Raw genomic sequence first — 15,655 nt, 5'->3', positions numbered from 1 at the left:
ATGCATGTAATGAATGATTGTGATATATAATACATTCATGATGACATAGAACTCACACTTTTTGTTTTTTTGAAAGGAGGGAGAAATTGAAATAACAAAAATAAAAGGAATTTTTAACTCATGTAAAAAAAAAGTCTAATAAAATTAAAGGTGTCAACATAGATCAATCCAATCCAACTCAAGATATAGAAAAATGGTTGGATTGGGAATCCCTTTTGTCATTGAGTTAAAAATTTCAACCCAATCCTTATAAATTAGAGGTTGAATTGGACTGATATGTCAAAATTTATAAGAAAATAAAAATAACAAATATAGGTTAAATATAACTCAAGGTTAAGCCAACAAATAAATTAATATATAAGAAATAAGAACATAAATCATTATTATGTACATCAATCATAAGATGAACACAAATAAATTATTATAAATAGTAGTATAATAAACCATTCAAATATCTTAATTTTAGAATTATAAAAAATAATTAAGAAATAAATATATTCAACAGATCAGTTCAACCCAACTTGTTAATCCATTAAATTAATTGTATTGAGTTGAGTTATGCAAATTGGTAAGTTCAATCTTCTAACCTAATCTAACCCATTTTAAACGTTAGATGAGTTGATCCTTTCGATTCCACCCATTTTGACATTCTTAAGATCATCATAAAGATATACATGTCATTGAATTATTTCGCACACTAATTTGATAAACAAATAAAATGCATTCTTACATTTTCTTGGAACCAAGATCAAGACCAAACCTTCATAACTTCCACCAGAACAAATATATCAAAGGATCGTCCATGAAATAAAATATTAATTCTCATTAACTACAGAGATCAAACCTTATTTATTTTACCGCAAACCAAAAACCTCCCTGGTGCAGAAAATGAGCTAAACTAGAGATAAGTGAAAAAACATTAAATCTAGCTCATATACAAAGAAAACCAAATCTGGATTAATACTAGGCAAGAGAAAAACAAGTAGTTAGAGACCTCTTGATGCCTATTGAAAAGAACACATATGAGATATATTGCAAATAATTAAAGGAGAACATGTTTGAAAAAAGAGCAAGTCTCTTATTGACAGACTATCAAGCAACTCCTTCCAAAAGAAGGCTTTACCTTTAGAGGGATCTGACAAGCCTATAATTTTATTTAAAACACCTCTTAGAAGGGAAATTCACATTAGGCAATACTCAGTTGAGTTTAAAAGGGTATAAGCTCAAATCATTGTATAACCTCAAGTGCTATCCACTACGTAGACCCAATGATTTTGCTCCTCTTTGTTTAAAAAAAAAAACACTGCCTAGCAAATTAAATAGTTTTAAAAGCACATTTTTCTCCTAAACAAACAAATTCTTGTACCACCTCTATGTAGGATATAGGCTAAAGTTCTAGAGGTGGTGAATAAATTCTAATTCTCTTTTAACATTTTGGTGTTTCCAAACTTTCTTTCACCCTTCCTTAATTTCAAAACTTGTTTTCTAAAACTAATATACCATACAAGATTTAAAAAGAAACTTCAAAGTATATCCCAAGATGTGTATTGAATGCAAAGACTTGAAGACAAACTTTCAATTACTTGAATTAGATGCAAAATCTTTAAGAGTAGAGAAAAGAAGATAAACGGGACAAAGAAATTATAATGGTTCAGTCTCTTAGGACCTATATTTAGTTGATCTAACAACCTGAGTTAGATCTTTCCACTATGAATTTCAAGTTACAAACATTGCACACACAAAAATTTAAAGAACCTACTCTATCTTGAACCCCTCAAGAAAGAAGACTAAATCCCCTTATAGAAACCTACTATAAGGAATTGAAAAATCCTATTTTAGTTACCCACAAATCTAAGAATCAACAAAAGAGTTAAAGGAATGAATTCACCTAATTCGTGAAAATCATATCATTGCAGCACAAGTTGACCATGTGAGATGCCAAATCTTTGATCTTTTAAAGAAAGATTTGAATCTTGGTACACAAAGATCATCTTAGGTCAAAACCTTTTCTGAGCTCTTTTTTCATGATTCTTTTGATTGAAATTAATTTTGGAAGCTTAGAGACATTACTAGAAAAATATTTTTTTATGACGTTGATTTAACATCGGTCGATAAAAAACCATTGTAGAAAGAAATGTGGTGGCATTTTTGTATATAAATATAACTATTCTAAAATGGTTTTGTAAAAACCATCTTAGAAAATACGAATCTAAGATGGTTTTGCAAAACCGTCTTAGAAGGATGTCATTCTAAGACGGTTTTATAAAACTGTCTTAGAATATTTTTGAAGTTTTTTAAGGTCTCCCTCTACTCTCTTGTGCCTCTATGTATTCTCACTCTCCCTCTCTCGATATGTACTAAAAAAAACACGTCTTTATTTCTTCCACCTCACTTTTCTTCAAAATCCTATGATTTTTGTTTCTAAACCTCCTTTTTAGACTCAGACAAGCACCCTCTAGTCTCTGTCTCTAACCTTTTCCCTTTCCATCCAACTAACCAAACCAAACTAAGCACTCCCTAACACCAACAATTTATGCATTTCGTAGTGGTGGTCAGATGAGCTCGCCAGACTAAGATCCGACCTCGTCGGCATGGAGGAATCAAAGAAAGGTTGAATCAATGGAACAAGAGCAAATCGGAGAAAGAGGAAGAGAATAAGGTTAGAAGTAGGATTAGGGTTAGGGTTCCTCTTTACTTTACCTGCGTAATTCTACCCTCTTTCCAACAACAACAACAGTAATGTTCGGCTCCATGAACCAGATCGTCTCCACCGAAGACACCGTCGGCCCCATCTCCGCATCCATTACAGTTCCCACACCATCGAAGACAATGTTGTTGCTGTCGAAGACGTTTCTATCGTTTCGGACCCTGAAATCTCTATCAACGATTCTAGCCAGCTCGCGCTCTCATTTCGCAGCCAAGTCTATGTCTTCGATGCTGTTACACCTAATAAGGCACTTTTTTTCCCTTTTCTTTTTTACTTTTTCCCTTGTTTAATCATTGTCTCTTTTGAGAATGAACTAATTTATGCTTCTTTTTTTGTCACTATTACGACGTTGTTTCAGGTTCAAGTTGTGACACCCTCTACCCCGACATACATATAAATAAGAAAAACATATAAAAATGTGGAATTAACTAAAATGATTTTATTTTAAGCATAAAAGAGCTCATGTGGGTAAAAGGGTCACATTCGCTTTACTATTACCAAATAAAACTTTTAAAAACATATTCGGCTTAAAACAAGACTGTCAAAGTTTATAAAAGAAATCTTGTTAAATAGTGAAATAAAATAAAGTAAAACAACATCATGCAATTGAACTAAAAACTTAAGCCTCAATGCCACATTCTATCATAGCATTGTGTTCCATCGTCCTCTAGCACAAGGTTCTTTAAAATCATCCACCTAGTCATCTGGTCCCACAAACACAAGGTTTGAGATCATCACATGATCCAAACACAGACAACACACAACGAGTGAGTTATCACATTTCTAAATAAAATATAGATAAACAAAGACATAATCAATATAAATTATAAAAGTATTTATAAAATAACTCAACTTAATACAATCCACGTTACTTCACCACTTTATCATTTAAAATTCATTTTCAATCGCCAATCACGTTATACATGAATCACACACTCAAATCAATGCTTAACAACACTGATCAATTTCATAATAAACCATTTATGGGCGTTATGCAACAATTATACTAAGACTTAAACCTATATGCAATGTGGTACCATATCAGTGAAAAACAAGACAAAGCACTTAGGAGTACGTAACAAGACACGTCACTAATGGGTATGTCCGATCATTCTCACTAAGTAAAATCATAATGTGACTAGTCAGGGTCACTCTATTTTGCGAGAATGTTCCAAACATATGGGATCAATATAGATTTTAAGGAACACTTAAACTAAGTGTATTTACCCTTAAGGCCTAAACTCCGAAGAATCTATTAGGGTTTCACCTTCCTGATTCAAGTCCAACCCCTAAAATAACTTTTGCATGCAGACACTGTTCATGAATTATACAATATCCACGACCTCACACTTGTTTTCAAACACATTTAACACATTACGCTACAATTTAATACCTTAGGTTCCTAACTTGGAACCCTACACTTTTCTTTTAATACCTTGCACATTGTGCCACAATTTAACACCTCAGGTTCCTAATTTTGGAACCCTACACTTTCATTTTAACACCTCATGCATAAACATTTTTCTCAAGGTAAACACTAGTCCAGTTATTGTATAATTCACAACTCACAACATAGATAATTGTCACATCAAGTATTAACCACACACTTATTCACAACCATATCTTATATCCACAATTTAACATCTCACAATGTCATAATCAACCATCACGTGTTTGTAGAAGCAAAGCTTCATGATGAATCAAGATTGATTCAAAGATGTTTTGATGATAACAAAGGTGATGACAAAAAGCTCAAAGGTCAATCATGATAATCAAAGAATGAGTTCAAGATGTTCAATATTGAATCAAGAACACTTCAAGGTTAAGAGGAAATTTGATTCAAGAATCAAGAATCAAGATTCAAGGTCAAGCTTCAAGAATCAAGATCAAGATTCAAGACTCAAGATTCAAGAATCAAGAGAAGACTTAATCAAGATAAGTATGAAAAGGTTTTTTCAAAAACTGAGTAGCACATGGATTTTTTCAAAACATGTTTACCAAGATTTTTACTCTCTGGTAATCGATTACCAGATTATTGTAATCGATTACCAGTAGCAAAATGGATTTGAAAAAGTTTTCAAATGAATTTACAACGTTCCAATTGATTTCAAAAAGCTGTAATCGATTACAATGTTTTGGTAATCGATTACCAGTGCCTTTGAACGTTGAAATTCAAATTCAAATGTGAAGAGTCACATCCTTTCATATAAAAGCTTTGTGTAATCAATTACACTGATTTGGTAATCGATTACCAGTGATTGTTTCTGAATAAATCAAAAGATGTAACTCTTCAAATGGTTTTTGACTTTTTCAAATTGGTTTTAAGTTTTTCTAAAAGTCATAACTCTTCTAAATGGTTCTCTTGACCAGACATGAAGAGTCTATAAAGCAAGGCTTTGTTTTGCATTTTAAAAAGAATAACAATCATCATTCATACAATCCTTTACAAGCCTTGAATCTCTTTGAATTCTTCTTCTTCTTTGTGCCAAAAGCTTTCCAAAGTTTTCTGGTTTTCTAAACCTTGAAAACTTGTGCTATTCATTCTTTTCATTCCTTCTCCCTTTGCCAAAAATAATTCGCCAAGGACTAACCGCCTGAATTCTTTTTGTGTCTCTCTTCTCCCTTTTCCAAAAGAACAAAGGACTAACCGCCTGAATTCTTTTGTGTCTCCCTTCTCCCTTGTCAAAGAATTCAAAATGACACAGTCTGAGAATTCTTTTGATTCTTCCCTTTCCCTTATACAAAAGTTTTTAAAGGACTAACCGCCTGAGAATTCTTTTGTATCCCCATTCACAAAGTATCAAAGGTTTAACCGCCTGAGATCTTTGTCTTAACATATTGGAGGGTACATCCTTTGTGGTACAAGTAGAGGGTACATCTACTTGGGTTTGACTGAGAACAAGAAAGGGTACATCTCTTGTGGATCAGTTCTAGTGGAGGGTACATCCACTAGGTTCAAAGAGAACAAGGGAGGGTACATCCCTTGTGGATCTTTGCTTGTAAAAGGATTTTTACAAGGTTGAAAGAAATCTTAAGGACCGCAGGTCGCTTGGGGACTGGATGTAGGCACGGGTTGTTGCCGAACCAGTATAAAAACTCTTGTGTGTTTGTCTCCTTCTTCCCTACTCTTTTACTTTCCGCTGTGCATTTTAATTTCCGCTTTTACTTTTGGTTAAGTTTCTCTTCTACTCCTTATTCTCTTAACAACATAGTAAAAGCCTTAGAAGAGTAATTTTTTAATCAGTAAAAGTTTAGGAATAATTAATTCAACCCCCCTTCTTAATTATTCTGAGACCACTTGATCCAACAGTGTTTACGTGTATCTCACAAATTAATACATGTTCAACTTTGCACTTATACTTAATCTCAATAACAATGTTATAAAGCAACATGATATCTCACAATTCATCACATATTGAATTTATCACTTATACACAATTTCAATCACAATTTCATGATCCCAATATAACAATTTAACATGCTAATCTAATAAATCTTATCTAAAACACAAACAAATTATACAAAAATGTTTCTCACAACATGGGGAGGAAAGCCCCTCAAACAATTTCACATAATCATACAGGAATAATTACAATACAATAAATATCCTAATATAAACCTCAATTTAATCCTCTAAGGATCCCTACACATGTTCATTCTAACTCTAATTGCGATAAACTCATCCCTTACCTCTAAATGGCCTCACGTGTGTAGTCCGGTAGTGATAGTGGCATCTCTAGTGGTTTCCTAAGATTCCCGAAGCTTTTCCTCCGGTTGCTCTGCTAGGGTTTCCAAGTGCCAGAGAGAAGGAGAAGGGATTCAAGCCTTCGTTGCACTGTCTTTGTGTGAGGGAAATTGATCTCACCACAAACATTATTTCGAAAATTTCAATGGTGGGGATGTGAGAAAATACATTCTGAACCTATGTCCAAATTTCACGACGATCCAACAGTTAATGAGTCTGGGATTGTAATTTTACTTGGATAGGTTTGGGTGTATGAGGGAAAAACAAAGAGCTACATGTGAGGGACATTCCCCTCACCACAAATATTATTTCGAAAATCCCAATGGTAGGTATGTGCGAAAATAAGTTCCGAACTTGTTAATAATTTTAACATAATGATAGTAAAAAATCATCACAAAACAATACTTACTAGCTTGGACTAGTTCTACATGCATAATTAATATAACAGTGGTTAAAAATTTCCACTATATATAATTTTAAAATTATAGAAATTAAAAAACCCTTTGCAAAGAAATAGCCCATTTTCATGTTTGATTTATCTAATTTTGTTTCATGAATCTTAAAATTGACATGAGATTACTCTAGATCGACACATTCCAATCAAAGTGACAAGAGTTGCTTAGATCGAAAGAATTGAAGGGGTCATGTTAGAAATGTAATGCAAAAATGGGTTTCTCCAACCCAAAAACTTAATCAAAATTGTTCTCTTTCGTTCTTGATCGGAATGAAACAATTTTTCCCCAAAAACTTAACCAAAATTGTTCTCTTTCATTCTTGATCAGAATGAAACAATTTTTATATTATGTTGCTTGGATGGGAGAGGTGATTTGAATCCCTCAATTGGATTCGTAAAACTCACCACAAGAAAAATGTTTGATTTTGATACATGCTTGAATGAATCATTTTATTTAGAAGTGTAAGTGATCGAGGTTATTGAGTTTAGCTTATTTTTTAATCCAATCTAATTAAATTTAATTGGGTTAAATTTGATTGTATTTACCTTTCTTATTGTCAATCCAATCTAACACAATCCAACTTTAATTGGATTTAATTGGATTGGGTTGATTATTGAGTTGAATCATTAAAAATTGTCACCTCTTTTAAGTATTGGAAAAAAATTAAAGAAATCCTCCAATTCAAAAATAGTATGAATGTTTTATTTTTTTACAAAATAGTAAGGATATTTTTAAATATTAATGTTCATAAAACATTGTACTTGTTGGATAATCAACACTTTCTCAAATAAAATTACTCACACCCACCAAGGATCATGAGAACATACACAAAGATTACACCGTAGAAAAATAATAACAAACACAAGAATTTAACGTGGTTAGACACTTCTTGTCTACATCCACGTAATCGTCTCAAAAAGCATTTCATTATCACAAAAATTATTACAAGATTATGACCCACCCCAAATAGTGTATCACTCTACAAACCCAAGTACCTCCCTCAATGGTTACAAGAAATGATAATACTCTCACACAAAAACACTTTTCTCTCAACAAAGTGACTTTGTTTCACAATCTCTCTTCTCACACACTCTCTCTTCATGTGTTATGTTTCTCCACTAATTCTCTTTTCTATTTATAGTGAAGATTGTTACCAACTATAATAAATAAGTTATCTTGGAAGTTGAAACAAAAACAACTTCCAATACATCCATTCAACTAAGGTTCATCTAGTAAAATGCAATCTTTCACTTTGCATTTAAGCTACGTAAACCTTAGTGATAAAAATTCAATTCCCAATATGTATGCACCTTATCTTTTGGTTTGAAACTATACAGTACTATTCATATGATAAACAGAAAAAAAATCATAAATATATACTCACAATATCATTCATAAAAAAATACATTACCTTAAAATAAAAAATAAGAGATAAACTCTAAAACAATGTATTACATTGAGAATGAAATGTGTTTAGTTTAAGGTTTTTATAGTAGTAATTTAATTATATGCAAGTTGGGTTGAGTTTTGGTAGGATCTAAAATTCCAAACACGTCACAATCCAATTTTAATTAGATTCATTAAACTAAAACCAATTCAATCTAATGACTCAATCTAACCCATAAAAATCTAATTGAGTTGGGTTAGATTGGGTGGGTTCGCAGATTAGATCCTATCTGTATACTCTCCTAATTTATTTTCAAATACATTGATCAAAACACAAGGTGGAAAAACTCCTTAAACAATTTTATCATTCATAGAACAAAATGAGAAAAATCAAACATGAAAATAGACTTTTTTTTTATCGGAGGGAATTGAAGATAGTGTTAGTGAGTTTATAATAACTCACGCACTCTGCTTAATTAACTAATTGAATTAGACCACCTTAAAAAGTAGTTTTTAGTTTTCTAACTTTTAAATATTAAACTAGCAACTAAAAACCACCACTATGTTAATATGCATCCAAAAACACGACTAAACTAATAAATATTATTTTGTGTAATTTTTAACTTCCACTATGTTAAAATTATTAACCACGTTAATTCTGAGCTAACGGAAGGACCAAATTGATCCAAATTTAAAATTTAAAGACTAAATTAAATTTCCTAAAAAAAAGATAACAAACCAAATCTAAAAAATAAGACAAATAACTATATGTATTATTTAGCCTATTATTTATAACATGTATTTTCTTCAAAGACTAGCGTATCAAATTATTTTTCCCTATGTAGAATCTGGCATGCATTAATATTATAAAACATTTCTTAATATTGTAAAATAATTAAAATATTAAATATATTTAATGTTTTAGTAATAATATAAAATTTAACCTTATTTTATAAGTTAAAATATATTTTCCGTTTCTATAAATGTGAAAATGTTTAAAATTCATTCTTGTAAAATTTTTAATATGTTTTTCGTTCTCACAATATGTTTTTGTAAAATCCAAACTTATGATGATGACCTTTTTTTTTATCGATTATGCATATAATTGATGTAAATGTGACGTTTTTTACATTGATTATGCATATAACTGATGTAAAATGTGTCATGTTTACATTGATTGTGCAGATAGTCGATGTAAAAAAGCAATCCACATATTGCTCTGGGTAAAAAAATGACATGTCGATTTTGTGAGGACCAAAAAACGTATTAAAATTTTTGCAGGAATGAATTCCAAACATTTACATATTTATGAAGACTTAAAACATATTTTAGTCTATTTTATAACATAAAAATATGTCACATTTAATACTATCTTATTTTATATTTTATTTTTTCACAAGTTTTAATTAAGATGATTTGTCAAGGGTCTAGCTTAGTTGATCCAACAAGATGTATGAGTTATTGTAAACTTGTAAAGACCGTCTTTGATTTCAACCTATAAGAAAAAAAAAATATTTGATACTTTGCATTTTAGGCTTCTTCCAAAATCATTAAATGCATGCCTTATTTTAGATTTTCTTATTCCTTAAGTTTCCTCCTTCCTAAAACATTAATATATGATAATTAATTTTTAACTTAAGGAAAAAGTCAACTGAAAAAAAGTGCTTGGAGATGAAAAATATAGAATCATGCATTCATTTAAGAGTTTTGTACATCTTTATCAAACAATTAAGAAATTTAGCCCAATTAATTAACTAGTGTATGCGTGCGAGTTGTGATAAATTCTTAATATTTGAGTTTGATTTTTATGGATAAAAAAATATATTGATCAATATTCTCTTAATACTAAAAAAGAGATAAATAAGTAAATATATTAGTAATATGACAAATTTTCCTTATTTTAATAAGATAAAGTTTTGCTTCTCAGTTTAAATATTTACCTTACATTATAATTTCTTTTGTTAAGTTAAAAAAATAAAATACCATAAAAAGTTAAAAAAAAATAAAACAATTAGGGATTGATAATGATAAAGTGGGATACATAAAATATTAACATGCTACCATGAGTCCATGATTATTTGTGTATAATAATTTTTTTTTGCATATTATTATTATTAGACTTAAATATATTTTTAATCCTTAATAAATATTTAATTTTTGTATTTTTTTTCTAATAAATTTTTTTTATTGAGTATATAATAAAATAACAATTTTATTTTTAATCATTATATTTATTTTTAGTTCCGGCTAAATTAATAAATTTTATGTTTATTTTTTGATAAAAAATTTTCACTTGTTATTAATTGAAACTAAAATAAAATTTATTAATTTATTATAAAATAAATAAAAAATTTATTAATTAATTAAGTACTAAAACAAAATATTAAACACTAAAAAGTTTTAGAGTTAACCAAGTAGAGTAACTCAAAAGATGCCACCGATTAAATAAATAAAATAAAATAAACTGTCAATGTCAAACGTGTAACACATGTTGAACAGTCCATGGTCAATTGACCGAGAGAAGAAAGTTACTCCTTCAGCTACACATGTACCACGCACGATCAGTACTACATTAGTTGTAATTTTTACAGTGCTCATGCAATTTTCTTTTTACCCACAATAATTAAATATATAAAAAATTATAACAATTCAAACAGATTATTTAATCAATTAATCGAATTTTATTTAATTACCTAAGCTTGTATGTTTTCTTTATTATGTAAGAATAAAAAATAAATACAAGAAAATTTACAATAATTCACACACATTCAACTTAAACATGTTTCTTAATTAATTATAATATTAATCTCATTAAAAAGTAATTAAGGTGACACTTGTTTTAAATATATTTTGTTTTTATTTTCCAAAAAAAAATAGAAAATAAGAATAAAAATATATTTGCTTAAAATTTAAAAAAGATTTTTTTGAAAATATTTTCAAAAATAATCCTAAAATTAAAAATAAAAAATCAATATTTTTGATAACACTTAAAAATACTTTTTTCTTCATACATGTTTTTTAAATTTTAAAAATTTGAAAATAGAAATTATTTTTAAATAATAAAAATAAAAACAAAAAATCGACACTCAATCCAAGCGTGACTTAATATTTTTTGTCATATCCAAATTCAAAATTGAAGCCAACTCAATGTATTTAATGAATTATTTATTTGATATTAATTTTTTTACTGCATTTATTTGATAGTAATAAATTCTACCATTTCTTTTTGTGAAAACGTTCATCCACCTCTTGAAAATAATATATAAATATATAGAAAAACCGTCAATTCCTACCACAAAGTCAAACATAAATTAAGACTTCTAACCATATATGAGTTATGTTTTCTCATTTTTTTCATTTCTCTCTCCACATCTGATATCTCTTTCCGTCTCTCTCTTATCAGACACATCCATCACTCTGCATGTCTTTTATCTATAAATTAAATTCCTTACATCATGCCTTGCCACAGTGATTCACTCTAAGAGCTGAGACAAGAAGTCCCTTCCCTTCTCCTTCTTCTCCAAAGGCAAAGGTCTTTGAGATGGAAGTCTTAAACCCAATTGAAGGCAAGACCTACAAGCTCCCAGTTGGATACAGATTTGATCCAAGTGATGAAATTCTTGCTGGTTACTACCTTAGGAAGAGGATCATGGCCCAACCACTCCCTAATGACCTCATTCAAGACTGTGATGTTTACCAAACAGTGCCTTGGGAGCTGCCAGGAGGTTGGTCTAGAACACAAACACAAATCCTCTCTTTCCATTTGCTTTCAATTTATTTTTTATTTTTTGTACCATCTGACTTTCTAGTGGAACCCAAATGTATACCTATTCAAATTTCGATCTTTTAGGTTAGTTACAAAACTAATCATTAGTTTCAAGTTTGGTCACACTTAAACTTTTGTGTTCTTCATAAAAATTTATTCTACAGGGATCCAACTAAGCCTTTGGGTCAAGTTTGATGTGTGTTGTCGCTGAATTATTGTTTTTTTTTTTATTGTTCTTTTGTCAGTGAACAATGTGTCTTGTCTTAAAAAAAAATCCAATTTTTCCATGCCCCAATGAATGAACAAACCAGTTGGATCAAAATGGTGTTTTGATTGAGTTTAATCTCGTTTGTTTTCTTTTCAGGTGGTAATAAGTATTTGAATTGGCAGAGGTTTTTCTTCCATGATTTGAGGACCTGTGTGTTCGATAACCTTAACAAGAGAGAAGCCGGGAACGGTCAATGGAGAACAATAGAGGAAGCTCAAGATGTTGAGCTCTCTAACGATCAGGTTGTGGCAAAAAGGAACGTTTTGGCTTTCTGGGAGGCCAAGGGCAATGGTTTTGCCAAATCTAATTGGCTGATGCATGAATTTCGCCTTGTGTCGAAATCACTTCCTTCCATGGTAAACAATACAACAGTATCCACTGTCATTATTACTAAAAATTATAAACATACATTCACTCCTTTTATCGTCTAAATTTTACTTTTTCTTTTCTTTCTCTACCTTTACTGCTCTTCTTTTTTCTCTCCCTTCTTTTTACCTCTAAATGGGGTGAACATTTATAATGACACTTACCATGACTCTAATTAAAATTGACCACATTTAAAGCAATGCATTTTATTTCAATTAAGCTTACGAGTTGCATTTGGTTTTTGAGTCTTGTGTGTGAGTATCTAATGACTGAATTTTGAACTCTAATGTAGGTGTCTTCTGTGGCTGTGTACCGCATATTCGAGAAGAAGGAGGGAAGAAAGGGAAAGAAGGCGAAAGGGTCTGAAGGGGAGACCTCTAGCAGCAGCAGCAGTGAGGAAGAAGTTATGGATGAGGCACCCATTGTCATTGATTTCACAATGGAGAGTTGCATTGGGACTGGTCCTCCCTCTCCTGCTACTAGTGAAAATTCCTAATTAGTTAGACTACAAGTTGCTCAAAACCTTCAATAGTGCAAGATATCAATTGTGAAGCCCATAGGCACCAAATTACTATTATGATTATCCTTCGACTTAATTAATATTTTAGTCTTTGAATTTAAGATATATATTTTTTAATCTTTGAAATTTAAAAATGTTTTTTTTGTCTTTGAATTTTGAAGAATTATTTTTTTATCTCTAACATTTTTATGTCAATTTATTGTATTTTGTGACAGTTTTAAACATCTTATGACAATTTTGAAATACAAATTCAAATTGAATCAATACTATGACTTAATTTGAAAAATCAATTCATTTTCTTGCCATTTCAACAAATTTTAAAATAAGTATAGAAATTAGTTTTTGGTATCAAAACTAACTTTAAACAATGTTTAATTGTCATTAGTCTCTGAATTTAGGATGTGTGCTTTTTTAAGTTTCTAAATTTAAAAAAAAATTCTTGAATTTTAATAAATTGTTCTTTTTAGTCTCTATTATAATAAATTGATGCTCTATGGTGATTTTTAGTTTTCATAAATTATAGTGTTATAAAACTGTCACAAGACACTAAAAATCGTCATTAAATATCAATTTATTATGTTAAGGACTAAAAAATAAATTGTCAAAATTCAAGGACAAAAAAGATATTTTTAAAGACTAAAAAAACATATCCCTCAAATTTAAAGACTAAAACAGCAATTAAATCTTATGCTTTTGGAGTGTATGATCTCTTTATATGGAAGTTTGTTTTGTGTATGGGCTCGTAAATTTACTAATAAGAAGCAACTGTTTATTATTCATTAATTGGTAATACTCTCCACTAACGTGCTTTATTTTATGAAAAAAAAATGCTTATTTAGTATTTGGTATAAATTTTTATCTTCCTACAGACTCATTCATTGTAGTGTTTGTAATTCTTTTTAGTCCTTACTGTTAGGAAAAATTTACCTTTTAATTCTTACCATTTTGTAATAATCAGGATAAAAAAGAGTACAAAAGTCTTTGCACATGAAATGAAATGGATGATTTTTAAGTATAGGATTAAAAAATAAAATTTGTTTATGTATACGATCAAATGAGTATTTTTCGTTATTTTATTTTGTATGTCAAATTGAGAATGGTTATCATGAGGGGGAAATGAAAATCCCTATTCCGAATAACGTTGACTGTTGCTTATAATTATCAAAAGGGAAATGATTTTTTTGAGACAAAAATACGATCCAAAGTATGGTAACAATAATCCAAAGAATACACACAAAAGGGGGGCATCCACCAAAGAAAGTAGAGAAGAGGTTCTTTATTATCTAATCATAACCTTTATGAAAAAATAAGCGATACCCTATGGGTATAGGCATACAAGCCTCGCAACAAGGATCGTAGTGCCTAAGTTTTTGAGGCACCAGCACGTGGATTTGATTCGCATCCTTCTTTCCATAGCACTCAATACTCCATTTATGAAATTCTTCCTTTCAGGTTAAGGAGCAAAAGATTATTATTCTTCTTGGTGAAAGTGAGGATATAAGGAAAATAGATATTTGAACATCTTCGAGTATATATGGTTCAAGGAATAAAACTAGATTTTTATTGTGAAATCTATATATCAAATGTGTCTTTTTGACAATAAACTTTTCTTCTAATAGGAAGCAAGGCAAAGCGGATTTTGTTTTAATAGGTTACTCAAAAGGCATTTTAGTTATAATAATGATTGATAGCCACTTTAGTCCTCTGAAATTTAATAAATAAAAAAACTATGCATTGTCATTAAAAAAATATTCGACATGATAAGAATAATTGAATTATAAAACTTGGCGTTGGTCGAGTTAGTGAAGCGAACAAGGCACAAAAGGGAAAACTTGGTGTTGGTCAAGTAGGTGAAGGGGTGAAGGCACAAAATATTCTTATAAGATTCTCCCGCAAGCTTAGATAACGCAACCCCTCGCATTGAGAATAAGATTCTTGTCAATAATGCCCACGCTGTTGACGATTTATAAAATTATTTTTGCGGTTGTTGAAACCATCAATTACAAGAACAATCGTACTAATATAGATCTATACACTTACTACCAAAATATATAGTAACATACATAATTAGATATGGGAATATTACAAATAGACCGAAACCCGGAAATCCCATCACCTTCTTTCAAATTGAATCCCATTCCCCCTACAAGTGGTGCTGGACCGCATTAGGTTTTCTGTTTTTATAATTTCAAATGGTTGTGTACAAATCAATTCATACGTATCAATAAACTAAATAACCCTCTTATAGATATTTGATAAATGAGGTACATAATACTAAAACGCTCAAATATTTAATTGTAAGAAAAAACACACTAATAACACAATGAAATTTATTAAACATCATAAAATTTCATAAATCTCACTTTTTATTTATTAAACTTTACTCATGACTTTATAATAATGGGTAAAATATGTTCTCAATATTTGGACTTTTAATGAAAC

The 15,655-nt window shown here is 30.1% G+C and overlaps 1 protein-coding gene across 1 annotated transcript; it reads left to right on the top strand.

Moving 5' to 3' along the window:
- Positions 1–11,635: 11,635 nt before the first annotated feature.
- LOC100807171 (NAC domain-containing protein 83) lies at positions 11,636–13,992 on the top strand. Its single transcript, XM_003553913.5, has 3 exons — positions 11,636–12,018; positions 12,424–12,683; positions 12,986–13,992. Exons 1-3 carry the CDS (start codon positions 11,835–11,837, stop codon positions 13,187–13,189), a joined length of 648 nt encoding a protein of 215 aa, XP_003553961.1. The 5' UTR covers positions 11,636–11,834; the 3' UTR covers positions 13,190–13,992.
- The last annotated feature ends 1,663 nt before the right edge of the window (positions 13,993–15,655 follow it).

Source organism: Glycine max, chromosome 19 (assembly GCF_000004515.6).
Source record: "Glycine max cultivar Williams 82 chromosome 19, Glycine_max_v4.0, whole genome shotgun sequence".
Classification (NCBI taxonomy): Eukaryota; Viridiplantae; Streptophyta; class Magnoliopsida; order Fabales; family Fabaceae; genus Glycine; species Glycine max.
The sequence above is the reverse complement of the archived record's forward strand: the minus strand, read 5'-3'. Positions and strand labels throughout refer to the sequence as shown.